General features: G+C 44.7%; 1 protein-coding gene across 1 annotated transcript; it reads left to right on the top strand.

Moving 5' to 3' along the window:
• The first annotated feature begins 3,190 nt into the window (after nt 1-3,190).
• Nucleotides 3,191-27,356, top strand: Sumo1 (small ubiquitin like modifier 1). Its single transcript, XM_070019406.1, has 5 exons — nt 3,191-3,291; nt 20,273-20,347; nt 21,361-21,438; nt 25,240-25,311; nt 26,534-27,356. The coding sequence occupies exons 1-5, from the start codon at nt 3,280-3,282 to the stop codon at nt 26,600-26,602; spliced, it is 306 nt and encodes a 101-aa protein (XP_069875507.1). The 5' UTR covers nt 3,191-3,279; the 3' UTR covers nt 26,603-27,356.

Raw genomic sequence — 27,356 nt, forward strand, 5'->3', positions numbered from 1 at the left:
TTTTTTTTGGGGGGGGGTCCAGTCATGGGGCCTGAACTGTGGGCCTCGGCGCTGTCCCCCTCAGTTCTTCAGCTCAAGGCTAGCACTCTACCACTTGAGCCACAGTGCCACTTCCAGCTTTTTTCTTTTTGCTTATGTGGTGCTGAGGAATAGAACTCAGGGCCTCAGGCATGCAAGGCAAGCGCTCTACCACTGAGCCACCTTCCCAGCCCCCTCTCAGTGAATTTTTAAGCCTTCTGGCAGACATGCTTCACCGCTTCACCCTCATTAACCCATCTACTCCAGTGGGCATGGCACTCCTCCATTCTCATTTTTACTTGCCCCAGCAGCCCTTTGCTTTTCCTCACCCCCTACCCCTTTTTCTACCTCAGTAGGAATCTTGCCTCCATACCTCTGCAACCACACCATTTTATTGAACACACCTCAGGTCATCAGAACACCTAAGTAGATTATGATGCATCCCCTGAGGCCAATGGCAAGTTTTTACAACCTGTCCACTTCACAGGACCCCCCAAAATTAATATACCTGGCCTAGGCTGCTCATGGCCATTAGGCAGTTCTTACCGTCCTTTTCCTTGGTTGACTAACTCTGTGCTCTGCTAGCAGTGTCTCCAATCTTCCTTTGACTCCAATTCACTTACCCTTCTCCCCAGCATTGCTCTGGCGTCCTCACTCTCTATGTGGAGTGCTGAGCCTGCAGGATAAGGTGTCTATCCTTTATTCCATTTGGTCTCATTTCACATGTCCTCATGCTTGCCTAGCATGCATGAAGCCCTGGGTTCTATTCCTTCTTACCACATAAAAAGGAAAAGGCTAGAAGTGGCATTGTGGCTCAAGTAGTAGAGTACTAGCCTTGAGCAAAAGGATCTCAGGAACAGTGCCCAGGCCCTGGGTTCAAACCCCAGGACCAGAAAAAAAATAGTCTCATGGACTTTCTGGACTTCTCATCTTCCCGAGTAGCAAGTAGCAGGGGTTATAAGCATGATCCACCTGTGAGTGGCTTTTGCAAGCCCTTCCTTTGTTATTGTTGTTGCTGTTGTTGGTTCTAATACCAGAGCTTGGACTCAAGGCTTTGTACACTCCTACTTGTTGCTGGTTATGGGGGTATTGCTGGTTATGGGGGTAGACTCTCAAAGACTTTTCTGTTCATATTGGCTTTGAACCAAGAGTCTCAGATTTCAATTTCCTGAGTAGCTAAGATTACAATTGTGCACCACCAACTCCCTTTTCTTATTTACAAAAAGTTTCATGCTTCCCATACTCCACTTGTAACTCTTTTCCTTTCATAATTAAGTCCAAATTTTTTTTTTTTTTGGGTCCGGTTGTGGGGCCTGAACTCTGGGCCTGGGTGCTGTCCCTCAGCTCTTCAGCTCAAGGCAAGGGCTCTACCACTTGAGCCACACCCCCACTTCCAGTTTTCTGGTGGTTAACTGGAGACAAGAGACTCACGGACTTTGCTCCCTAGCTGGCTTTGAACAGCGATCCTCAGATCTCAGCCTCCTGAGTAGCTAGGATTACAGGTGTGAGCCACTGGTATCCAGCTGTAAGTTTAAATTTTGATCAGATTTTTCTTTGGTTGCTTTTTTTTAAAGTTTTCTTTTGCCAGTCCTGGGACTTGAACTCAGGGCATGTGTACTGTCCCTGAATTTATTTTGCTCAAGGTTAGCACTCTACCACTTGACCCACAGTGCCACTTCGGGCTTTTTCTGTTTATGTGGTACTGAGGAATTGAACCCAGGGCTTCATGCATGCTAGACAAGCAAGCACTCTACCACTAAGGCACATTTCCAGCCCTAGTTGCTTTTGGTATCCTAATAAACCATTAGGTAACCAAAATCTGAGGCTGGGGATCAAATCTGTAATCCTAGCATTTGGGGAGGGCTGTGAGTACATGGAGATATGTTTCAAAAAGGTAACTAAAAAACGAAACAAAAGCAAGAAAAACAAAAGCACACAGAGAGGCAAGTCATAAAGATTTATGTCTGTTTTCTAAGAGTTTTGTTCTAGCTCTTAGTATATACCTTTGGTCCCTTTTAACTAATCTTGCCTTTAAGGTAGGGATCTAAATTCATTCTTTTTTTTTTTTTTTTTCCTTTGGTTGGCTGTGGGGCTTGAACTCTAGGCCTGGGCGCTGTCCCTCAGCTCTTCAGCTCAAGGCGAGCGCCGGTTTTCTGGTGGTTTATTGGAGATAGGAGTCTCACGGTCTCTCCTGCTCGGGCTGGCTTTGAACCGCAATCCTCAGATCTCAGCCTCCTGAGTAGCTAGGATTACAGGCGTGAGCCACCAGCGCCCGGCTTCTAAATTCATTCTTTTGCATAAAGATGCCCATTAGTCTCAGTACTAATTATTGAAGACTGTCCTTTCAATATTGAATTGTCTTGGCAGTCTAGTTGAAGTGTGCCAGTTCATTTTAAGAAAGTTATCTCTTTAGCTCAATAGGACTGATTCAACAGCTAAAGCCACTTTATATCTATCCGTCAACTTTGTGTCTAATGAGCTACGGACCCAGTGGCTCAGGCCTGTAATCTCTACTCAAGAAGCTGGGATTTAAGGATCCCAGTTCAAAGTCAGTCTGGGCAGGAAAGTCCATCTCCATTTAACCACCAAGAAGCCACAAAGAGAGCAGTGGTTAAGTGATACAGCGCTAACCTTGAGCAAAAACACTCAGGAACAGCACTCAGGACCTGAGTTTAAACCCCACGACCGTTAAAAGAAAAAAAAGAAAAGACTGTGTCCGAATGGTTGCTGTTGCTGTTGCTGTCAATCAAGGTCACGTGTTTGGCGGGGGCGGGAGTCCGGGTAAACAAAGTGTGGGCTCCGGGGTAAGGCTGTCAACGCTTGGGCAGAGCGGAGAGCACGCGGGGAGGAGACAAAGACGCGTCCAGGTTCCGAAGGCCGTGGCGACGGCTGCCCACGTCCAGACGTGAGGCCCTGGGGTCTTCTCTCGGCTGGGAGGTGGAAGTCCAGTCCGAGGTGCGGAGGCTGCGAGTTCCCGGGGCGCGGAACAAGCCGCAATTCCCTCCTTCGGCCCCACAAAGCCGTTTCTCGTGCCCGCCCGCCCCAGGCCACTCCCCCACTGGCTTTCCCGCCGCCCTTTTCCTCTCTTCCACATCCCGCCCCTGTGCGCGTGGCGGAAGTGACGTGGGGCGTAAGCGGAAGTCCCTGCAGCCGCGGTGTTGTGCTGTAGGGAAAGGAGACGGATTTGTAAACCCCGGAGCGAGGTTCTGTGTGCCCGAGGCCGCTGCTGTGCGGAGACCTCCCGGTGAAGCCGCTGTCACCATGTCTGATCAGGTACTGGGCGCGGAGCTCTCGGTGGCGGTGGTCGGGGCCTTGCGCCGCTGGCCCGCCTGCTGCTCGGCCAAGCGCGGGGGGGGGGGGAGATGGAGTGGCGGGGGAGGGGAGCACGCGATGGGGGAGGGGGCGGCTGGTGGGGGGCTGGGCGGGCGTGGAGGGGAGCCGGCTGGGGCCCGGGACGCCCGGGCCCGTGGCGGGGCTCCGGGCCCCGCCCCGCCCCTCTCGGGGCTCGCAGCGCATCCCCAGTGCTCGGGCGCCTCTGGTCGCAGCTTTTCGACGTCGTCCCCCTTCTTTTCTCCCGGGTGGACCAGGTGCAGAACCCCGCTTCCGCCTCCTGAGAGAATCCCTGGGGAACCCGGCCGTCTCCTCCAGAGGTCTGATTGCCGAAGCAAGGCCTAGGCCCCAGTTATGTAACGGGAGAGAATCCCTGCCTGGGAGGCTCTGTGTCCCTTAGAAGTGGCTGCACTCCACTTTTTGGTTCTTGTTCCAGGCAGAAGGGGGTGGGGGCGAGGGGGGACCTAGTCTCACGTTGCTAGGAACTTAGGAAAAGCTTTTTTTCAGTACGGATTGTAGGTAGGGCCAGTTCCCTGCTGCTTTCTCCTGTATCCTTTTTTTTTTCCATCTGGGGGTGCAGCGTTGTCTTCTCTGTACTTTATCACTTCTTGCTCAGGATTGGCTCATCGACTCTCCAGTTGTAAAAGAGCACTCAATAGTCAGGAAGCTAGACCCAAACTGTTGAGAGCAACAAAAGCCATTTCATCTGAGCAGTAACTTTCAAATGCCTGGTACTTTTGAGGAAAATGGTAGGAACACTCTATAGAGTAGTTACAGGGTATTTGAAGAGGCAGTCGTTTAGAGGCAGCGAGCTCCATTTTAATGTGTCAAGAATTTTGCCTAGATTTGCTATTCAATTAGGAGTGATTTTTTTCCCCCTGAAGTTTTTCTTCCTTGTTCTAATGAACCAGTTTTGTGGCTCATTTTTTAATTCTCAAGGTTTTGCTCTTGTCTTCGTTCAGATGACTTTGTGTTTTAAAGTACTTTTGGACTTACTTGCATAGTGATAATTATTCAGAAAACTTTTTAATTTAACTTCACAAAATACTTGAACTTTTAAATTTAACACTTATTCCCTTGGCTTTTAACCCAATTTTGTATCAGCTGGTGAGTGCAAGTGATTTGTACAAAATGCTTTTTTTTCTTTTTTGACCAATCCTGGAGCTTGAACTCTTGGCCTGGGCCCAGTCCCTGTGCTTTTTTAGCTGAAGGTGAGCTCTCTACCACTTGAGCTATTGTGCTAATGGCTTTTCTGAGTAGTTTATTGGAGATAAGAGTTTCAGGGACTTTTCTGCCCCCACGGGCTTTGAACTGAGATCCTCAGATGTCAGCCTCCTGAGTAGCTGTGATTATAGCGTGAGCCACTGGCACCCGGCTTACAAAATGCATTTTAAAAACTCATAATCTCGATTAGTTTTGGATGGATTTACTTGCTAATAATGTAGATTAATTCCCAAGTTGGTATGAGAATAGCATTAGTATCTCCCTAGACAGTTGTTTACTTTGTTACCAAGGAGGAAGGAACGGCTATAAATGCTTAGTCTTACCAGCCTTGTATTTTGATGCTTGAACAAAGCTAGAAAGCATCTTGAAGTTTACAATAGCTTGATAGAAGAACAGTAAACTAAATCGGAGAATTATTTTTAGTCCAGTTTGAAGTCAGATTGTTTAAGGATGTAAAGAAAGAAAGGATGTAAGACTCATTGTTTTCAGGGATATCTTTGAGGCTCTAACTGTTAATACTAGGACATTATTATTTTAGTTCTCTTTTTTTTTTTTTAGTTCTCATTCTTTTTTCTATTTTTGGGGGGGGATATTGGGGTTTGAATTCAGGGCTTCATACTTGTTAGTGCTCCACCTCTTAGCCATGCCTCCACTCTGCTTTTTGCTGGTTATTTTGGAGATGGTATTTTTCAGACTTTCTTGCTTGTGCTGGCCTTGAACCAAGATCCTCCAGATTTCAGTCTCCCTAGTAGCTAGGATTACCGATGTGAGCCACCTGGGCCTGGCTACTCCCATTTTTTGTTGGAGGTTCAGTGTTTGTTGTTGTTTCTTTGTTTTGGCTGTGAGGCTTAAACTCAGGGCCTGGACACTGCCCCTGAGATTTTTTGCTCAAGGCTAACATTCCACCACTTTGAGCCCCAGTGCCACTTCCCATATTCTGGTGGTAAATTGGAGATGAGAGTCTCATGGACTTTCCTGCCCAGGCCGACTTTGAACTGAGATCCTCAGATCTCAGCCTCTCCTGAGTAGCTAGGATTACAGGTGAGCCACCTGTATCCTGCTTCTTTTTTTTCTTTTTTGTTCAGTTGTGGGGCTTGAACTCTAGGCCTGGGCGCTGCTTTTCACCTCAGGGCTAGCTCTCTACCACTTAAGCCACAGGGCCACTTCTGGTTTTCTGGTGGTTAATTAGAGATAAGAAGCTCTTGAAGGCAGGCTGGTGGTGGCTCCCACCTGTAATCCTAGTTACTCAGGAGGCTAAGATCTAAGGATCACAGTTCAAAGCCAGCCCTAGCAGGAAAGTGCATGAGATTAGAGAGAGCTAGCCTTGAGCTGAAGAGCTGAGGGACAGTGCCCAGGCCCAGAGTTCAAGCCCCATGACCTACCAAAAAAAAGTCTCATGAACTTTGTGCCTGGGCTGCCTTTGAATCATGATCCTCAGATCTCAGCCTCCTGAGTAGCTAGGATTATACTTGTGAGGCGCTGGCATCTGGATTGATTTTTTTTTTTGGTTGGTCATGGGGCCTGAACTCTGGCCTGGGTGCTGGCCCTTAGCTCTTCAGCTTAAGGTTAGTGCTCTACCACTTGAGCCACAGCGCCACTTCTGGCTTTTTTCTGCTTATGTGGTGCTGAGAAATCGAACGCAGGGCCTCATGAATGCGAGGCAAGCACTCTACCACTGAGCCAACTTCCCAGTCCCCCCCTTCCACCCTTTTTTTAAACTTAAAAATAGTTACAGTTCTAATGACTAGTGGCTGGAGCAGCTGAGGGTAATCCTCTCTTCCTGGCCCACCCCCTCCCTCCAGCCTTGTACATGTTAAGAAAGCCCTCTACCACTGAGTTAAGTCAACATTTAGGCTCTAGAATTGGAAAGTTGCCTCAAAATAGCAGGTATCTTTCTTTTTCAGATCCCTTGATAGTACTTTTGTTATTGAGGAAGGACTTGTTACTGTGGAGTAGGTTCCCTTTTTTTTCTTTCTTTCTTTCTTTTTTTTTTTTTTGGGTCTGGTCATGGGGCCTGAACTCTGGGCCTGGGCACTGCCCCTCAGCTCTTCAGCTCAAGGCTAGCACTCTACCACTTGAGCCACAGCGCCACTTCCAGTTTTTTTTGTTTTGCTTATGTGGTGCTGAGGAATCGAACCTAGGGCCTCATGCATCTTGCAAGCGCTCTACCACTGAGCCACCTTCCCAGCCCTTTTTTTTTTTTTTGGTCTTGGGGCTTGAACTCAGCCTGGGCGCTGTCCCTCAGCTCTTCAGCTCAAGACTAGCTCTCTACCACTTAAGCCACAGTGCCACTTCTGGTTTTCTGGTAGTTTATTGGAGATAAGAATTTCACAGACTTTCCTGCCCAGGCTGGCTTTGAATTGTGATCCTCAGATCTCAGCTTACTGCTTAGCTAGGATTACAGGTGTGAGTTTTTCTTTTACAGGCTTAGTTTTTCTTTTTTTTTTTCTTTTTGTTGGTTGTAGGGCTTGAACTCTGGGCTTGGGTGCTGTCCCTCAGCTCTTCAGCTCAAGGACAGCACTTGAGTCATAGTGTCACTTTTGGTTTTCTCATGGACTTTCCTGCCGGGGCTAGCTTTGAACCATGATCCTCAGATCTCAGCTTCCTGAGTAGCTAGGATTATAGGTGTGAGCCACCTGAGCCCAGCTTTGCACAATTTTTTTTTTGTTGGTCGTGGGCTTGAACTCTGGGCCTGAGCGCTGTCCCTTAGCTCTTCAGCTCAAGGCTAGCACACTACCACTTGAGCTACAACACCACTAATGGTTTTCTGGTGGTTTATTGGGGAAAAGAGTTTCACGGACTTTCCTACCTGGGCTGCGATCCTCAGATCTCAGCCTTCTGAGTAGCTAGGATTACAGGTGTGAGCCACTGGAGCCCAGCTGCACAATTTTTTGATCTAACCAATAAACCTGGAAATTTCATGTTCAGAGATTTTCGTGGTTTTTTGTTGTTGTTGGTAGTCGTGGAGCTTGAACTCTGGGCCTGGGTGCTATCCCTCAGCTCTTCAGCTCAAAGCTTGCTTTCTACCACTAAGAGGCATATCACCACTCTGGTTTTCTGGTGGTTTATTGGAGATAAGAGTCTCAAGCACTTTCCTGCTAGGACTGGCTTTGAACTGTGATCCTCAGATCTCAGCCTACTGAGTAGCTAGGATTACAGGTGTGAGACACCAGCACCCGCTGTTCAGGGATTTTCATAAGGAACTTTTTTTTGTTTTTTGCCTATATGTGTTTTGAACTCAGGGCCTGGGTGCTATCCCTCAAGTTTTTCTTTTTTTGGGGGGGGTGGGGTCCTGTTATGGGGCCTGAACTCTGGGCCTGGGCGCTGTCCCTCAGCTCTTCAGCTCAAGGCCAGCGCTCTACCACTTGAGCCACAGCGCCACTTCTGGCTCTTTTTTCTTTTTTGCTTATGTGGTGCTGAGGAATTGAACCCAGGGCCTCAGGCATGCAAGGCAAGCGCTCTACCACTGAGCCACCTTCCCAGCCCCTCCCTCAAGTTTTTCGCTTAAGGCTAACACTAATACTTTGAGGAACAGCTCCACTTCCAGTTTTCTGGTGATTTCTTGGAGATAAGAGTGTTAAAGACTAGCTAGCATTACTGACAGGAGCTACTGGAGCCCTGGGGGAATTTTTTTTCTTAAGACATCTTTAGCATTTCCTTTTGGAGTTTCCTGAAAGTGATAATTTTTCAAAAATAGATAATTATGATACTCCTTTTCTTAGAGAAAGTCTTTGAAGAAAGTTCACATACTTTCTATTCTTGAGTATCTTAGTTTTACAGTTTAAAATTGAATTGTTCTGTTAAATGACAGTTCTTTTTTTGGGGGGGGGGGAGGGGTCTGGTCGAGAGGCCTGAACTCTGGGCCTGGGCGCTGTCCCTCAGCTCTTCAGCTCAAGGCTAGCGCTCTACCACTTGAGCTGCTTCCGGCTTTTTTTTTTCTTTTTGCTAATGTGGTGCTGAGGAATCTAACCCATGGCCCATGCATGCAAGGCAAGCACTCTACCACTGAGCCACCAGTGCCCGGCTCCTGAATTTTTTTTTTTTTTTTTAAAGCTAGCACTCTACTACTTTGAACCATAGCCCCGCTATTTCTGTTTTCTGGTAGTTAATTTTTTTTTTTTTTTTTTTTGTCCAGTCGTGGGTCCTGAACTCTGGGCCTGGGCACTGTCCCTCAGCTCTTCAGCTCAAGGCTAGTGCTCTACCACTTGAGCCACAGCGCCACTTCCGGCTTTTTTCTTTTTGCTTATGTGGTGCTGAGGAATCGAACCCAGGCCTCAAGCATGCAATGCAAGCGCTCTACCACTGAGCCACCTTCCCAGCCCTCTGGTAGTTAATTGAAGATAAAAGAGTCTTATAGATATCCTTTCCCGGGTGGCTTCGAACTTCGGTCCTCACTAGCTTCCTGAGTAGCTAGTATTACAGGCATGAGACACCAGTGCTTGGATGGCCATGTTTTTTTAAAGTTGCTTTTTCAAAAAATCTTCCCCCTTATTTATACTTTCTATTACCTTTTCTGAGTCAAAGAAGACCTTGAGGGGAAGATCTAAAGGAAGGAAGGGTGGAGTTCTGTTGCTCTGAGCTCATTGTTCTAAATACCTTAGACCAGTTATTTAAAAGGTTCTACCAGTATTTAATATATATTAAAAAGTGTACATTAAAGATTGATGAAATTTTCACAAGTTGAACACTGGGCACACCCAGATAAACTGTCGTTGGGTGTGGTGGAAAGCAGATTGGGCTACATAGGGAAACCCTATCTCATTGCTATTCCACTCCCCAAAAGGAGGGAAAAAAATAGAAATTAATTTTTTTCTGTTTTAATTCACTGATTATTTATTTATTTTTGTCAGTGGTGGGGCCTGAACTCTGGGCCTGGGCGCTGTCCCTCAGCTCTTCAGCTCAAGGCTAGTGCTCTACCACTTGAGCCACAATACCACTTCTGGCTTTTTCTGCTTACATGGTGTTGAGGAATCGAACCCAGCACCTTATGCATGCTAGGCAAGCACTCTACCACTGAGCCACCTTCCCAGCCTGAATTTTTATTTTTATTTTGTAGAATGTGGGGTTTGAACTGTGGGTCTGGGCGCTGTCCCTGACTCTTCAGCTTGACAAGCACTCTCCCACTTGGCCACAGTGCTACTTCGAGTTCTCTGTTGGCTCATTGGGGATCAGTCTTACGGACTTTCCTCTTCCTGCTGGCTTTGAACTGAGTTCTTCAGATCTCAGCCTCCTGAGTAGCTGGGAGTCTTGGGAGCTAGCCACTGTAATATTTTATAAGGGCTCCTACAAGTGTGTTTCTGACTTTTTTCCTGGTTGATCATAAGGCTTGAAGTCAGGGCCTGGGCTGGGTGCTGTCCCTGAGTTCTTATGCTTAAGGCTAGTTCTCCACTTTGAGGCACAGCTGCACTGGGGATGTTCGAGTGGTTAATTGCAGATAAGGATCTCACAGACCTCTTTCTGGTTGGCTTCAAACTGTGATTCTCAAATCTCAGCTTCCTGAGTAGCTAAGTATTTCAGGGGTGAGCCAGCAGCACCTGGCAGGTTCTGGCTTCTTTTTTTTTTTTTTGTCGGCCATGGGGCTTGAACTCTGGGCCTAGGCGCTGTCCCTCAGCTCTTCAGCTCAAGGCAAGCGCTCTACCACTTGAGCTACAGCGCCACTTCTGGTTTTCTGGTGGTTTATTGGAGATTGGAGTCTCATGGTCTCTCCTGCCCTGGCTGGCTTTGAACCGTGATCCTCAGATCTTAGCCTCCTGAGTAGCTAGGATTACAGGCGTGAGCCACCAGCGCCCGGCAGGTTCTGGCTTCTTTTGCTCAATGTTGTCTGGTGGTTTATTTACTAACCTGTGTAGTAGTTGTGTGTTGTGGAATCTCATTAGTATATATTATTTCATTTTGTGGAATGAATTTCTATTCAGCTTTTGAAGGATATCACAGTAGTTTTCTAAGATTTTTATTTTCTGTGCCCAGCTTGCTGTTAATTTTTCTCCTGAAACAAGTCTAGACATCATTATTAACTCAGGGATAATGTAGCCTCACAATGCCTTCCATATTTCTTTTCTTTGTTTGGGCCCCGGTCATGGGGCCTGAACTCTAGGCCTGGGCGCTGTCCCTCAGCTCTTCAGCTCAAGGCTAGCACTCTACCACTTGTGCCACAGCGTCACTTCCGGCTTTTTTCTTTTTGTTTATGTGGTGCCTCAGGCATGCAAGGCAAGCGCTCTACCACTGAGCCAGTTTCCCAGCCCCTTCCATATTTCTTTCTTCATCTTTTTTTTTTTTCCTTCCCCTTCATCTTTAAGAGATACCTTTTAGTCTTCTCTCATGGATGCAGTACTGCTACTTTTGCATTTTGAAGTCATTTTGAGACTTTGTATCATTTATAAATCTTTAAGTGCATATCTCAAGGAGAAGAATTTTTTCCTTTAGCATACCAATATTGTTGGAGCCAGGGGCTGGTGGCTCACTCCTACAATCTTAGCACTCTGGAGGCTGAGATTGGAAGATCTCGGTTCAAAGCCAGCCCTAGCAGGAAAGTCTGTGAAACTCTTTATCTCCAATAAACCACCAGAAAACTGGAAGTGGCGCTGTGGCTTAAGTGGTAAAGTGCTTGCCTTGAGCTGGAGAGCTGAGGGACAGCTCTCAGGCCCAGAGTTCAAGCCCCAAGATCTACAAAAACCAAAAACAATATTATTGGTTAACACATTTTTAAAATAGGAAATTATCAGCTGGGCACCAGTGGCTCATTACAGTGGCCTGTAATGCTAACTACTCAGGAGGCTGAAATCTGAGGATTGAGGTTCGAAGCTGGCCCTGGCAGAAAAGTTCTCATGAGACTTTTTACCTCCAGTTAACCATTCAGACAACTGAAACTGGAGCTGTGTGGCTCAATTGGTAGAGGGCTACCCTTGAGCACAAAAAAGCTCAGGGAAGGGCCCTGGCTGAGTTCAAGGCCTCCAACTGGCAAAAAAAAAAAAAATACTATCAGATGCTTGTGGCTCAGGCCTATAATCCTAGCTGCTCAGGAATCTAAAAATTGAGAATACTGGTTCTCAGCCAGCCTGGGCAGACAAATCCTGTTTCTTTTTTTCTCCAAATAACCAGCAAAAAGCCTGAGTAGGGGTATGGCTCAAGTGGTAGAGTACTAGCCATGAGTGACAAAGCTGAGGGAGAAGAGGACCTGAGTTTAAGCCCCAGTACAGATATAAAATATAACATTGAATATGAGTATATGAATACTTTTGATTTGTTTGAGGTTTCCCCAGAATTCCTTCTCTTTCAGTAACAAGGAACAATCCTGTGTACCTGGAAGGGAATAGATTGGGAGTAATTACCTGTGATACTCAGTCCATGTGATTGAATTATCAGCATACTAATAATTGTCATAGGGCATCTTTGCAAAGCCCCCTCCCTCCTCACCCTACCCCCCGGTCCTGGGGATGAGAGGTGGATGGTACTCAGGGCCTTGTGCTTATAGGTTAGACAATACCACTGAGCCATGCTTTCAGCTGTTTTTCACTGGCTGTTTTTATAGTAGGGTTTTGCTTCATGCCTGGACACATCTTTGAGCCAGGATCTGCCTACTTTTAGTCTTCTCATCTTCTCTGGATCATAGGCTCATTTCACAGTGTCCCAAGTTCCTACGGTGGTAGAGTCTCTTGAACTTTTCTTTCTGGTCTGGGCTGATGTTACAGTCCTCTCAATCTCAACCTCCCATATAATCTCAGCCTCCCATATAATCTGGGATAACTGGTACATATAAGTGTATCCAATTTTGAGTTGAGAAGGGATCTCTCAAACTTTTCTGTCTGGGCTGGCCTTGAACCATCATTCCCTTTCCCAGCTTCCCAAGTAGCTAGTGTTTACAGGCATTGGCTACCAGGGTCCAGCTACAAAGCTGTTTGTTCTTTTGACTTTGCAATAGTACAGTATAATTTTATGAGCTTAGTAAGTTTGTAAAAGAGAACTGTTTTCTTTATCTTTTCAGTCAAATTCTTTTTTTTTTTTGTCGGTCGTGGGGCTTGAACTCTGGGCCTGGGCGCTGTCCCTCAGCTCTTCAGCTCAAGGTGAGCACTCTACCACTTGAGCTACAGCGCCACTTCCGGTTTTCTGGTGGTTTATTGGAGTTGGAGTCTCACGGTCTCTCCTGCCCAGGCTGGCTTTGAACCGAGATCCTCAGATCTCAGCCTCCTGAGTAGCTAGGATTACAGGCGTGAGCCACCGGTGCCCGGCTTTTTTTTTTTTTTTTTTTTTTTTGGTTCTGGTCGTGGTGCCTGAACTCTGGGCCTGGGCACTGTCCCTCAGCTCTTTAGCTCAGGGCTAGCGCTCTACCACTTTGTGCCACAGCGCCACTTCTGGCTTTTCTCTTTTTGCATATGTGGTGCCGAGGAATCAAACCCAGGGCCTCATGCATGCAAGGCAAGCACTCTACCACTGAGCCACCTTTCCAGCCCTCAAATTCTTTCTTAACCCAGGAACCTTATTTTATTTGGTTTATTTTTGCCAGTCCTAGAGCTTGAACTTGGGGGCTGGCATCTGTCCGTGAGTGCTCAAGGCTAGCACTCTACCACTTGAGCAACAGCTTCACTTCTGGCTTTTTCTGTTAATGTTGTACTGAGGAATTGAACTCAGGGCTTCATGTATGGTAGGCAAGCATTCTACCACTAAGCCACATTCTCAGCCCCAGCCATCTATTTCTAAGTTGTTTCTTCTATAGGTTGATAGTGGAGGTGCTGATAGCTCAGGCCTGTAATCATAGCTACTCAGGAGGCTGAGATTTGAGGATTGAGATTCAAGCTAGCCCAGGCAGGAAAAGCTCATGAAACTCTTTTTTTTTTTTTTTTTTTTTGGGGGGGGGGTCCGGTCATGGGGCCTGAACTCTGGGCCTGGGTGCTGTCCCTCAGCTCTTCAGCTCAAGGCTAGCGCTCTACCGCTTGAGCCACAGCACCACTTCCGGCTTTTTTCTTTTTGCTTATGTGGTGCTGAGGAATTGAACCCAGGGCCTTGAGCATGCAAGGCAAACACTCTACCACTGAGCCACCTTCCCAGCCCCTCATGAAACTCTTTTATCTCCAATAAACCACCAGAAAACTGGAAGTGGCACTGTGGCTCAAGTGGTAGAGCTCTAGCTCTAGCCTGAAGAACTGAGGGACAGTGCCCAGGCCCAGAGTTCAAGCCCCAGGAACGACCAAAAAAAAAAAAAAAAAAAAGATAGTGGAAAGTACCTAGTGAATTCTTTATTTTAATGACCAGAGTTCAGTTTCTCATTGATCTAGTCCTGAAATTTTAAAGTTTTCAGTCTTTTATCTTGTATACTTATTTCCATCATCAGTTTCATCTGCTCTTCTCTCCAGCTAAATAAAGGAGCCATCTTTGGATTTCCCTTTTCTTTGGTGATGTACTATCCCAGATCCAGAACTGAATACTTTCACTGTTTTTTTTTTTTTTTTTTTTTTTTGGGTCCAGTTGTGGGGCCTGAACTCTGGGCCTGAGTGCTGTCCCTCAGCTCTTCAGCTCAAGGCTAGCACTCTACCACTTGAGCCACAGCACCACTTCTGGCTTTTTTGTTTTTGCTTATGTGGTGCTGAGGAATCGAACCCAGGGCCTGAGGCATGCAAGGCAAGCGCTCTACCACTGAGCCAACTTCCCAGCCCCACTTTCACTGTTTTGTAACCAGCGTACCATATCATTCTGTGCCGGGTACATTTTTTTTTTTTAACAGAAGAAAGAAAAAAAAGCCAAAAAGTAATTGAGATCACTAGAGACAAGCTAGCCTTTTTTGGGAGTGGGGGGCGGTGAGGGGATTGGTCCTGGGGCTTGAACTCTGGGCCTGGGCACTGTCCCTCAGCAATGCAGCTCAAGGCAAGAGCTCTACCCCTTGAGCAGCCAAAGCACCACTTCCGGTTTTCTGAGTGGTTTTTTTTTGGGGGGGGGAGGGTCCGGTTGTGGGGCCTGAACTCTGGGCATGGGCACTGTCCCTCAGCTTTTCAGCTCAAGGCTAGCTCTCTACCACTTGAGCCACAGCGCTACTTCTGGCTTTTTTTCTTTTTGCTTATGTGGTGCTGGGGAATTGAACCCAGGGCCTCTGGCATGCAAGGCAAATGCTCTACCACTGAGCCACCTTCCCAGCCCCACCTTCTGAGTGTTTTATTGGAGATAAGAGTCTTACTAACTTTCTTGCCTGGGCTGGCTTTGAACTGTGATCCTCAGATCTCAGCCTCCTGTGTAGCTAGGATTACAGGCATGAGCCACCAGCGCAGGGTCAAGCTAGCCTTTTTTGGCCAGAATTTTCTCATTCTCCTGGTTATTGTCAAAAAAAGACATGATAAACTAGGTACTGTACTAAGCAAGCATAAGTCTATTAAGTAGTATAGATACCTGCTACTATAGAGGTTTAGAGTTGTGAAGAGTTCATCAAAATGGAGAGGCTAGTCAGATATTAGCTTATCTTTGGAAATTTCAAATCCCAGGGGTGACATGTTTTTATGAAATTGAAGTGAATTATCTCTTGCTACCAAACATGAATATAAAATACTGAAAAGATATTTGCTTGAATTGACTATTGTGTACGATAGTCACAAGATCTTTGCTTGAACTGGCTATTTTGTACAAGCATGAAGCATGAGTAAGATTTTGTGGTTTTATACTGGGAAAACTGCTGTCAGTTTAATTTATTTAACATTTAATTACCTAATATTGGCTGATATCTTTTTATAGGAAGTTATGTCTGAATGGTACTGAGAGGGAATAGGTTAGGAAAGCAGAGATAATTGAGATAGAGGATGGGTATTCAAGGAACTATAAATAGTTCATTATGACTGGAAGATAGAATACTTTGCAGACAGAGATTAGGAGATTAAAGATGGATTACAGGCAAGAATCATCACCCGAAAGATCAGTCTATTTCAGCAAAGGAGTTTGAATATAATCCTGAAGATTTTAAGCAGATCAGATTGCATTCCAGAGACGTGGAACTGATAGCAGTTTGGAGAATTAATTGAGGGAGCTAGACTAAAACTGTTGAAGTAGCTGGACCTGGTGGCTCACCCCTGTAATCCTATCTACTCTGGAGGCTGAGATCTGAGGATCATGGTTCAAAGCTAGCCCAAGCAGGAAAGTCAATGAGATTCTTATCTCCAGTAAACCACCAGAAAACCGGAAGTGGTGCTGTGGCTCAAGTGGTAGAGCACCTGGAGCTGAAGAGCTGAGGGACAGTGCCCAGGTCCAGAGTTCAAGGCCTACGACCACCAACTACAAAAAGCTGTTGCAGTGCCTGAATTAAGGCAATGTGAATAGAAAGAATGGGATGAGCATGAGTGCCACTAGGAGTTGTTTGAATGATTAAGAAGTTTAAGACAGCAAATGTTTTAACATAGTAAACATTCTATGCATTGAGCTACAGTCCAAGTTCTGTAGTTTGTTTTAATTTTGGTTTTTAGAAAGAAGTGTTAAGACTAATAGAAGAGTTAGAGGTATTGCGTTTAGTTTTGGACATTTCCACATTAAGATACCCAAAGGACATTAACCCTGGCGTGCCTGCTTGCCTGCTTGCCTGCTTGCCTGCTTGCCTGCTTGCCTGCTTGCCTGCTTGCCTGCGTTGCGTTGCGTGCGTGCGTGCGTGCGTGCGTGTGTGCGTGTGTGTGTGTGTTGCCAGTCCTGGGGCTTGAACTCAGGACTTGGGCCCTGTCCCTTAGCTTCTTTTGCTCAAGGCTAGCACTCTACCACTTGAGCCACAGTGCCACTTCCTGTTTTGTCTTTTTACATGATACTGAGGAATCGAATCCAGGGCTTCATGCATACTAGGCAAGCATTCTACCACTAAGTCATATTCCCAGCCCTAACCCTGGCACTTGTGTGAGTGTGAAACAGTAGAGATGTCAGGTTGGAGAGAATGGTTGTAATTAATATTTGAGAGGTACCTGTAAATCATCTGAGAGGTACAGTAAAAAGCAGAAGATTAAAGACCATTCTGAGTTTTTTTTTTTTTTTCCTCTGGGCCTGGGGCTTGAACTCTGGGCCTGGGTGCTGTCCTTGAGCTTCTTTTTCTCAATATGCTACTACTTGAACCATAGCACTACTTCTGGCTTTATATATATATATATATGTGTATATATATATATATATATATATATATATGAATATAAATTTTGGTCAGTTGGGGGGGCTTGAACTCTGGGCCTGGGCGCTGTCCCTCATCTCTTCAGCTCAAGGTGAACGCTCTACTGCTTGAGCCACAGCACCACTTCTGGTTTTTTGGTGGCTTATTGGAGATGAGTCTCATGGTCTTTCCTGCTCAGGCTGACTTTGAACTGCGCTACAGATCTCAGTCTCCTGAGTAGCTAGGATTACAGGCATGAGCCACCAGCGTCTGGCTTTCTTTTGAGTAATTTAATGGAGAGAAGAGTCTCAATGGAGTTTCCTTCCTGGGCTGGCTTTGAACTGTGATCATCACATCTCAGCCTCCTGAGTAGTTAGGATTATAGATGAGAGCCACCAGTATCTGATTTATTTTTTATTTTTTTATTATTTTATTATTTTATTTTATTTTTTGCCAGTCATGGGGTCTGAACTCTGGGTCTGGGCGCTGTCCCTCAGCTCTTCAGCTCAAGGCTAGCGCTCTACCACTGGAGCCACAGCGCCACTGACGGCTTTTTCTGTTTATGTGGTGCTGAGGAATCGAACCCAGGGCCTCATGCTTGCAAGGTATGCACTCTACCGCTGAACCACCTTCCCAGCCCCTGATTTTTTTTAAATACTGTATTTCAGCTTATCAGTTGATGGAACTTTTGATGCAAATTGGTAGATGAATGAAATAGATTTCCTTGAAATAATTTCAGGAGAAGCTGAGTCCAATTCAGTCAAGCATCTCTAAACTTTATTGCCAAATAATCAGCAGAACTCAGGGCAGAGGCTTGATTCAAATGGTAGCTTGCCACCCTGGCAAGTACAAGGTCTTGATTTCATGTTCCAGTATCACCAGAGGGGAAGGAGGTCAGTTAAACAGAATCCTTGTGTTAAAAGTTAGTGGTAAGCCGGGAGCCTGTGGTTCACGCCTGTAATCCTAGCTACTCAGGAGGCTGAGATCTGAGGATTGCAGTTCAAAGCCAGCCCGGGCAGGAAAGTCCGTGAAACTCTTTATCTCCAATAAAGGACCAGAAAACCGGAAGTGGCATTGTAGCTCAAGTAGTAGAGCCCTAGCCTTGAGTTGAAGAGCTGAGGGACAGTGCTCAGGCCCAGAGTTCAAGGCCCACGACTGACCAAAAAAAAAAAAGTGGTGAGCCATGTGCCATTGACTCAGGCCTGTAATCCTAGCTACCTAGGAGGCTGAGATCTGAGGATCGTGGTTCAAAGCCAGCCTGGAAAGCAAAGTCAGGAAGACTCATAACTCCAGTAAACCACTAGAAAACTGCAAGTAGCACTGTGGCTCAAGTGATAGAGCACTAACCTTGAGCTGAAGAAATGAGGGACAGACATCCCAAGGCCCAGAGTTCAAGCCCCACAACCTACAAAAATAAACTGGTGGTTGGGAATGTGGCTTAGTGCTGAGTGCTTGCCTCGCATGCATGAAGCCCTGGGTTTGATTCCTCAGTACCACATAAACAGAAAAAGCCAGAAGTAGTGCCCTGGCTCAAGTGGTAGAGTGCTAGCCTTGAACAAAAAGCAGCTCAAGGACAGTGTCCAGGCCCAGGGTTACAGCTTGTGGGGCCTTCCCCCCGCCCCCCCCGCACTTTCAAAAAAAGTGGTAGTCCAGTTGCTCATATCTATAATCCTAGCTATTCCAGGCTGAGATATGAGGACAGAATTCAGAGCCAGCTGTGGCAGGAAAGTCCTTGAGATTACCACCTCCAGTAAACCACTAGGAAACCAGAAATGGCACTGTGGCCCCAAGTGCTGGCTTTGAGCAAAAAAACTCAGGGACAGCGCCGGGCCTTGAGTTGTGAGAGCCTGAAAATCCAAGCTGTAAGACTGGGAAAGGATTGGGAGTGTGGAATGCCTTCTCTCAACACACTCTCAGAACTGCCGAGAATCCTTGGAGAGGTCAATCAGTCCTGGCTTAATGGGAATTTGGATTTCTATCCAGAGAGTGGGCTAACTCCATCCTAAACTGTGTGGGAGACTGGGGGTAGACTTAGGTTTATGCAAATTGTAAGCTCTCCTTCCCAGAAAAAGGTCATCTACTACTTATATACAAATACTGTCACAGGTCGAAGCTTATATTTTACTTCCCTTGCACAAGAGCAATAAAATCCTTGGTGACTGAAACCTTGGAATCTGAAGCTGGTGGAAGGCTGTAGGTCCCCTGCTATCCCAAACCTCAGTTCTACCATCTGGTGTCCATTATTGTTTTGTTCCCAGTTGCTGCTGGTTAAGGGGCATATGGTGGTGGCAACATTGAGTTCAAGCCCAAAGACTGACAAAAAAGCCAGGTGCTAGTTGCTCAAGACTGCAGTCCTAGCTACCCAGGAAGCTGAGATCTGAGGATCATGGTTCAAGGCTAATCCAGGCTGAAAACTCTATGACACCCTGATCTCCAATTAACGACCACCCCTCCACCCCCCACCCCCCCAAAAAAAGCGGTAGTGTGGCTCAAAGTAGTAGAGTGCAAAAGAGCTCAGGGACAGTGCCTAGGCCCTTAGTTCAAGTCCTACCACTGACTAAAAGAAAAGTCTTAGTAAAGGAGGTTAATTTTGCCTGCTGTCATTAATACTGAGGAAATGTTAAAATTAATTAAAAATAGGCAAGGATTCATACTAACAAAGTCAGTTCTATTAAGCATTTTCTTGGATTCTAGGTTATATCCTTCAGGTAAAAAGCTATGTTTGGTTAATGTGTTCTGTTAATTTCTGAATGTTTTAAGTTACTATAAAGTAGTGGTTCTACTTTCTTGTAAAATATAGTTTGGTTCTTCGTGGGAATGGATTTTTTGAAATTATAAGTGGTTATTAAATATTAAATTTGATGTCTAAACTGTTATATCGCATGTGTTATACGTTTCATCACATGTGATAAATTTACCAGGTTCTTCTTTTTTTTTTTAATTTAATTTAATTTAATTTGTGAACATACTGTACAGAGGAGTTACAATTACATGGGCAGGATAATGCGTACATTTCTTACCAAGCATTGCATCCTCCTCCTTTGTTTACCCTTCACATCCCTTCCCAGCCTTCCCCCTCCCCCTACCAGTTTATTCTTTTACTAAAAATGTTTTCATTTTTTCTGTTAACTTCATTTTTTTGTTGTTGTTGTTGGTTGTGGGGCTTCAACAGGGTACTTTCCCTGAGCTTTTTTTCACTCAAAGCTAGTTCTCTACCACTTTGAACTACAGCTCTCCCTGTGTGTGCGTGTGCGTGTGCGTGCGCGCGCGCGCGCGTGTGTGTGTGTGTGTGTGTGTGTGTGTGTGTGTGTGTGTGTGTGTGTGTGTGTGTGTGTAATTGAAGATAAAAATCTCATGGATTTTCCTGCTGGATTTAAACTGCAATCCTCAGATCTCTGCCTCCTGAGTAGCTAGGATTACAAGGCTGAGCTACCAACTCCTGGTCAACTGTTTGTTTTTAACAGATCCTTTGGATGACATTGATTCATTGTAACATTTTAGACCATTATTTTTCAATGTGATGATAAAAACTTTTCTTGATTTCTAGTGAGTCTGGATTTGGGAAAGTAATTGACTTAGGACTTTTGCTTATCTTGAAATTTCTTTCAGGAGGCAAAACCTTCAACTGAGGACTTGGGGGATAAGAAGGAGGGAGAATACATTAAACTCAAAGTCATTGGGCAGGTGAGTTTCCCCTCCCTCCTTCCCTCCCTCCCTCCCTTTTCTTTTCCTTCCTTCCTTCCTTCCTTCCTTCCTTCCTTCCTTCCTTCCTTCCTTCCTTCCCTCCTTCCCTCCTTCCCTCCTTCCCTCCTTCCTTCTTTCCTTCCCTTCCTCCCTTCTTTCTTTTTCTCTAGGGTGTAAACATATAGGAACAATAATAAGACAAATTATTTTTTAAAAATGCATCTTTACCATAATGAATCTGTTGAAGGAAGGGGAGACTTAGTTTTGTTACTTTGCTTTAGATTACCTTAATTTTTCCAACTAGAACTCTGTTCTTATAAATCACTTTTCTCCAATCCTTTTCGCTTCTGGCATCTCGTTCTCTAGACTGGAGTCTGAATCGTATTAATTCCTTTGGATATGGTATTCCTTTGGATATGGTATATGCCATTTTCTGTGCCTTTTTGATGGGGGTGACAGGGCATTTGTTTTGTTGCTGTTAGAGGTTTATTTTGAAGAAATGCATTCTTTAATATACAAACTTATACTGGTAAGGTTTTTGTTGTATGCTGGTCCTGGGATTTGAACTCAAAGTCTGGGTGCTGTGCCTGAGCTTTTTTGTTCAAGGCTGGTACTTTACCACTTGAACCATAGCTGAACTTCCAACTTTTTAGTGGTTAATTGGAGATAGTCTTAGAGATTTTCCTGCCTGGGCTGGCTGGCTTCAAACTGTGGTCTCCTGAGTAGCCGGAATTATAGGAATGAGTCTCCAGTGCCCAGCTTACACTGATAAATTTAACTTCTAAGAAAGATTCTTTGTTTTATTAAACTTATAAAAGGTAGATATAAAGCAGCTTTGAGGATAATTAGTGTTTTGATGAATTGTTAATGATAAAAGGAATATTTTGGTGGAAAAATATAGATGACATGGTTAATGTTTCTATAGCATATATGTAATGATATGTATAATTAATTTTCTTTACACAAGTTAATTTATACAAAGAGAAATACTATTTCTTCTTTTATCTCCTTAGGATAGCAGTGAGATTCACTTCAAAGTGAAAATGACAACACATCTCAAGAAACTCAAAGAATCATACTGTCAAAGACAGGTTTGTATATTTAATGTTAAATACCATGCTTTTTCTTTTCTTTTTCTTTTTTTTTTTTTTTTTTGTCGGTCGTGGGGCTTGAACTCTGGGCCTGGGCGCTGTCCCTCAGCTCTTCAGCTCAAGGCTAGCACTCTACCACTTGAGCCACAGCACCACTTCTGGCTCTTTTTTTTTTTTTTTTTTTTTGCTTATGTGGTGCTGAGGAATTGAACCCAAGGCCTCATACATGCAAGGCAAGTGCTCTACCACTGAGCTACCTTCCCAGCCCTGCTTTTTCATTTTTTTAATTGAGGGTAGTCAAAAAGAAAATGATCTTAGTTAATTATTTTTGCCATTGGGAGCTAGAGGAAATCACCCTCATTTTATCATTTATCATACCCTCTTGTTGTTGTTGTTGTTGGTGGTGGTGGTGGTGGTCATGGTCATGGGTCTTAACTCTGGGCCTGGGTGCTGTCCCTGAACTCTTCAGCTCAAGGCCAGCACTCTACCACTTGAGCTACAGTGCCACTTCTGGTTTTCTGGTGGTTAATTGGAGATAAGAGTCTCATGGACTTTCCTACCTGCTCTGGCCTTGAACCGTGATCCTCAAATCTCAGCCTCCTGAGTAGCTAGGATTACAGGCCTGAGCCACCAGCACCTGGCTTATCATATCTTTAATTGCCAATTTGCTTGTTTGACTAGTTTCAAAGTTTGAACTAGTAAGGAAAAGTAACTCAGTTATTTGCTTGTGGCTCATGTTTGTAATCCTAGCTACTTAGTAGACTGAGATCTATGGATTGTGGTTCACAGCTAGCCCAGGCAGGAAAGTCTTTTTGTTGTTTGTTGGTGGTGGTGGTCAGGGGGCTTGAATTAAGGGCCTGGGCACTGTCCCTTAGCTAAGCCCAGTGCCACTTCTGGTTTTCTGGTGGTTAATTGAAGATAAGAGTCTAAAGAGGACTTTGCTCTTTGGGCTGGCTTCAAACTTCAATCCTCAGATCTCAGCCTCCTAATTAGCTAGGATTACAGGTGTGAGTGACCAGCACTTAGCTCCATGAAGCTTTTATCTCCAATTAACCACCAAAAATCTGGAAGTGGAGCTGTGGCTTAAGTGGTAGAGGGCTAGCCCTAAGCATAGAAACTCAGCACCTAGGCCTTAAGTTCAAGCTCCAAGACATCACACATAAAAATAGTAACTCAATTATAAAGACTTTTCAAATGAATGTTTCTTATTTTATTTATTTTTTTGTTGGTCGTCGGTCGTGTGTGTGTGTGTGTGTGTGTGTGTGTGTGTGTGTGTGTGTGTGTGTGTGTGTGTGTGTGTGTGTGTGTGTGTGTGTGTGTGTGTGTGTGTGTGTGTGTGTGTGTGTGTGTGTGTGTGTGTGTGTGTGTGATGGGGCTTGAACCTGGGTGCTGTCCTTCAGCTCTTCAGCTCAAGGCGAGCGCTCTACCACTTGAGCTACAGCGCCACTTCCGGTTTTCTGGTGATTTATTGGAGATAGGAGTCTCTTGGTCTTTCCTGCCCGAGTTGGCTTTGAACCGGGATCCTCAGATCTCAGCCTCCTGAGTAGCTAGGATTATAGGTGTGAGCCACCTGGCTGAATGTTTCTATCTTGATGGCTTTCAAGTGTATGTAACAATAAAGGCAAGTAGAATTGGTGTTTATTATGAAACTTCCTAGTAGAGCACTGGTGGTTCATATCTGTAATCCTAGCTACTCAGGAGGCTGACATCTGAGGATTGGGGTTTGAAGCCAGCCTGGGCAGGAAATTCTGTGAGACTCTTATCTCCAATAAACCACTAGAAAACCGGAAGTGGTGCTGTGGCTCAAGCGGTAGAGTGCTAGCCTTGAGCTGAAGAGCTGAGGGACAGCACCCAAGCCCAGAGTTCAAGCCCCATGACCAACAAAAAAAAATAAAAATAAAAAAAATCTATATAAACTAGGCGCCGGTGGCTCACGCCTGTAATCTTAGCTACTCAGGAGGCTGAGATCTGAGCATCTCGGTTCAAAGCCAGCCCGGGCAGGAAAGGTCGTGAGACTCTTACCTCCAATAAACCTCTAGAAAACCGGAAGTGTTGTGGCTCAAGGGGTAGAGTGCTCACCTTGAGCTGAAGAGCACAAGGACAGCGCCCAGGCCCAGACTTCAAGCCCCACGACCAGGAAAAAAAAAAAAAAAAAAAAAAAGCTATGTAGACATATTTAATACTAAATCTTCACATTCTAGCCTTTGATTTACATTTGGGTTCCACTGCTGCATGGCTATGTAACCTGGACAAGTTACTTAGCCTTTATGCTTTTTTCCCCTCATTAGTAGAATGAAAACACTGTAATAATCTATCACCTCTTGAAAGTGAAATGAGATAGCCAATTTAAAGCCTTAACATGGTGTTACTTAGGAGGCTGAGATTCTAGGATCATAGTTTGAAGCCACCCTAGGCAGGAAAGTCATGAATTCCAGTTAATCACCAAAAAAGCTGGAAGTGACTGTGGCTCAAGTGGTAGACTGCCAGACTTGAGCAAAAAAACTCAGGGACAGGGTCCTGTGTTCAAGTTTCAGGACTGGATCAAAAACAAAAAAAGTTACTTATTATAAATGTTACTTATCATTGTTAATAAAAATACATTTTTAATAAGTATAATTAGAATTAACATATGTAAGAAATAAGATATATTCTAAAGTGAAATGATCTAAATCAATCATCAAGAAATAAGTTTAATCAGTCTGTATTAAAATTGAATTTAGAAAATACAATGAATTTTACATTGTACCAGTGGTGCATGTTTATAATCGTAGTTACTCAAGAAGCTGAGGTCTGAGGATAGTGGTTCAAAGCCAGCCTGACCGGACAAATCCTCAAGACTCTTTTATCTCCAGTTAACCAGCAAAAAGCAGAATTGGGGGTGCGGTTGAAGTAGTAGAGCTACTATTGTGAGGCAGAAAGCAGAGCAAGAGTAAAAGGCTCTGGGTTCAAGCCTGGTGCTGGCATTTAAAAAAGGAGCAACAAGTGGGTGGTATAGCGCTAGCCTTGAGCTGAAGAGCTGAGGGACAGTGCCCAAGCCCAGAGTTCAAGCACCACAAATGACAAAAAAAAAAAAAAAAAGGAAATAAAAAAAAGAAAGCCACTTATGGCTTTTGGATCCTTATTATTTATTTATTTTTTGGTCGGTCGTGGGGCTTGAACTCTGGGCCTGGGCACTGTCCCTCAGCTCTTCAGCTCAAGGCGAGCGCTCTACCACTTAAGCTACAGCACCACTTCTGGTTTTCTGGTGGTTTATTAGAGATAGGAGTCTCACAGTCTTTCCTGCCCGGGCTGGCTTTGAACCGCAATCCTCAGATCTCAGCCTCCTGAGTAGCTAGGATTACAGGCATGAGCCACCGGTGCCTGGCCCTTATTTATTTATTTATTTTTTAATTTTTTTTTGGGGGGGGGGTCTGGTCGTGGAGCCTGAACTCTGGGCCTGGGCGCTGTCCCTCAGCTCTTCAGCTCAAGGCTAGCGCTACCACTTGAGCCATAGCGCCACTTCTGGCTTTTTTTTCTTTTTGCTTATGTGGTGCTGAGGAATCGAACCCAGGGCCTCATGCATGCAAGGCAAGTGCTCTACCACTGAGCCACCTTCCCAGCCCATGGCTTTTGGATCTTTAATTGGAGATATGAGTCTCTAGGATTTTTCTGCCCAGGCTAGCTTCTGTGATCCTTAAATCTTAGTCTTCTGAGTAGATGGGATTATAAGTATAAGCCAATGGCACCTGGATTAGTTTTTTAATATTAAGCTCTCTTGGTTGCACTGTATAAATTTAAGATTTGCTATTTGTTTATTTTTAGGGAGTTCCAATGAATTCACTCAGGTTTCTCTTTGAAGGTCAGAGAATTGCTGATAATCATACTCCAAAAGAAGTGAGTATCCTCTTGAATATTGTTTTTCCTTTTTGTCAGTGTGGAGCTTGAGTTCGTAGCCCAGATGCTGTTCCTGAGCTCCTTTGATCAAGGCTAGCACTCTACTACTTGAGCTACAGTGCCACTTCCAGTTTTCTGGTGGTTAATTGGAGATGAGTCTCTCAGACTTTCCTTCCTGGGTTGGCTTTGAACCATGATCTTCAGTTCTCAGCCTCCTGAGCAGCTAGACAGGGGTGAGCCACCAGTGCCCAGCTGAATTAAAAGAAACAAAGGTGTTGGGGTTGTAGCTCAGTGGTAGAGCATGTGCTTAGCATTCATAAAGTCCTGTTTTTTTCTTCCAACATAACAAAACAAAGTGTGTATGTACATGAATGCATAAATGCACATATGTTTTTGGGAGTATGCTAGGGTTTGAATGCAGGGCCTTGTACTTGCTAGGTAGGTACTGTCTGTCTAGTCTAGCCTATCTAGTTGGTTCTGCCAGTCTTGGGACTTGAACTCAGGGCCTGAGTTCCTGAGCCTCTCTGTGCTTAAGGCTAGTGCTCTGCCCCTTGAGTTACAGTACCACTTCCAGCTTTTTCTGAGTAGTTTATTGGAGACAAGAGTCTTGTGGACTTTCCTGCCCTGCCTAGGGCTGGCTTCAAACTGTCTGCCTCCTGAGTAGCTAGGATTGCAGGTTGTTTTCTTTTTGGCTTGTACTGGATTTGAACTCAGAGCTTTGTGTTTGCTTGGCTGGCACTCTTCCACTTGATCCACTCCTTCAGCCTAGGTTTTTGTTGGTTATTTTGGAATGAGAGTCTTTTGGAATGAGAGTCTTTTGGACAGAAAGTCCTTTTCTGTTTGAGCTAGCTTCAAAGTGCAGCCCTCTGGGTCTCAGCCTCTTGTGTAGCTAGGTTTACAGGTGTGAGCCACGGACACCCTGTTAATACTTCAATTTTATATAGTAAATCATTTGGGAAGTGAAATTGACACAGTAAAAAGAATAGCTAGATAATCCGAACTAGGAGGAGGATATAACTACTCTTTTTAGGTGTTGGAGGTAAGGTGTTTTGAACCTAGAGCTCTAAACATGGAAGGTAAATCACTAAGTGATATCCCCGGCCCTTCTAGGTTCTTTAGGTGAAAGAACTGTAGAGCACTTCAAAATAGTGGCCACATAATTGCAGCCAATTTTAAAATAGTGAATTTATATTCTCTTACTAACATTTTTCTCCTCTTACAGCTGGGAATGGAGGAAGAAGATGTGATTGAAGTTTATCAGGAACAAACGGGGGGTCATTCAGCAGTTTAGATATTCTTTTTATTTTCTTTTTCTTTTGCCTCAATCCTTTTTTATTTTTAAAAATAGTTCTTTTGTAATGTGGTGTTCAAAATGGAACTGAATACTGGCACTCCCATCTCTTTAAAACATCTGTTAATTTGATTCTAGTGCTCATTATTATCATTTGTTTTCATTGTGCTGATTTTTGGTGATCAAACCTCAGCTCCTTTCACATTGCCCTCTCATTTTAAAAAATGACGTATGTGCACAGAGAGGCCACTTTTCAGGACTGCAATTTTAGGTAACATCGACCAATGCGAGTGTTCACAAAGACTTTCCAATTGGCCCTGAAGTTCTAGCATGTGATTGCTTCACTCCTGGACTATGACTTTCAGTGGTAGATGGAAGTTTTTCATAGAACTGAACTGTGGGGAAAATGACCTTTCCTTAACTTGAAGCTACTTTTTAAAGTCTGAGGGTTTGGACCAAAAGAAGAGGAAGATATCAGGATTGGAATCAAGCTGGCAGACATGGTAAGAGTGATGCTTAACTCCAAAGATGGCTTCACTGAAGAGAAAGTGTTTTAAGATTAAAAAAAAATCTTGTCAGAAGAACCCAGAAAAGTTCTAATTTTCATTAGAAGTTAATAAAGTTGTTCATGAAGAAGTGTATACAACAGAACACTGCTCCTTTTGATTTTATTTGTACTTTTTGGCCTGGGACATGGGTTTTAAATGGACACTGTCTGTACCAGCCTCATTAAAATAAACAATATTTGTAAAAA

This window comes from Dipodomys merriami, unplaced genomic scaffold (genome assembly GCF_024711535.1).
Source record: "Dipodomys merriami isolate MVZ:Mamm:240054 unplaced genomic scaffold, mDipMer1.0.p SCAF_1, whole genome shotgun sequence".
In the NCBI taxonomy this organism is placed as follows: domain Eukaryota; kingdom Metazoa; phylum Chordata; class Mammalia; order Rodentia; family Heteromyidae; genus Dipodomys; species Dipodomys merriami.

Bases quoted from the DNA above. Each gene is read 5' to 3' on its own strand.
- Sumo1 (XM_070019406.1), top strand. The intron at 21,439-25,239 runs GTTTGTATATTT...GTTTATTTTTAG, and splicing joins AATCATACTGTCAAAGACAG to GGAGTTCCAATGAATTCACT. The intron at 25,312-26,533 runs GTGAGTATCCTC...CTCCTCTTACAG, and splicing joins ATAATCATACTCCAAAAGAA to CTGGGAATGGAGGAAGAAGA.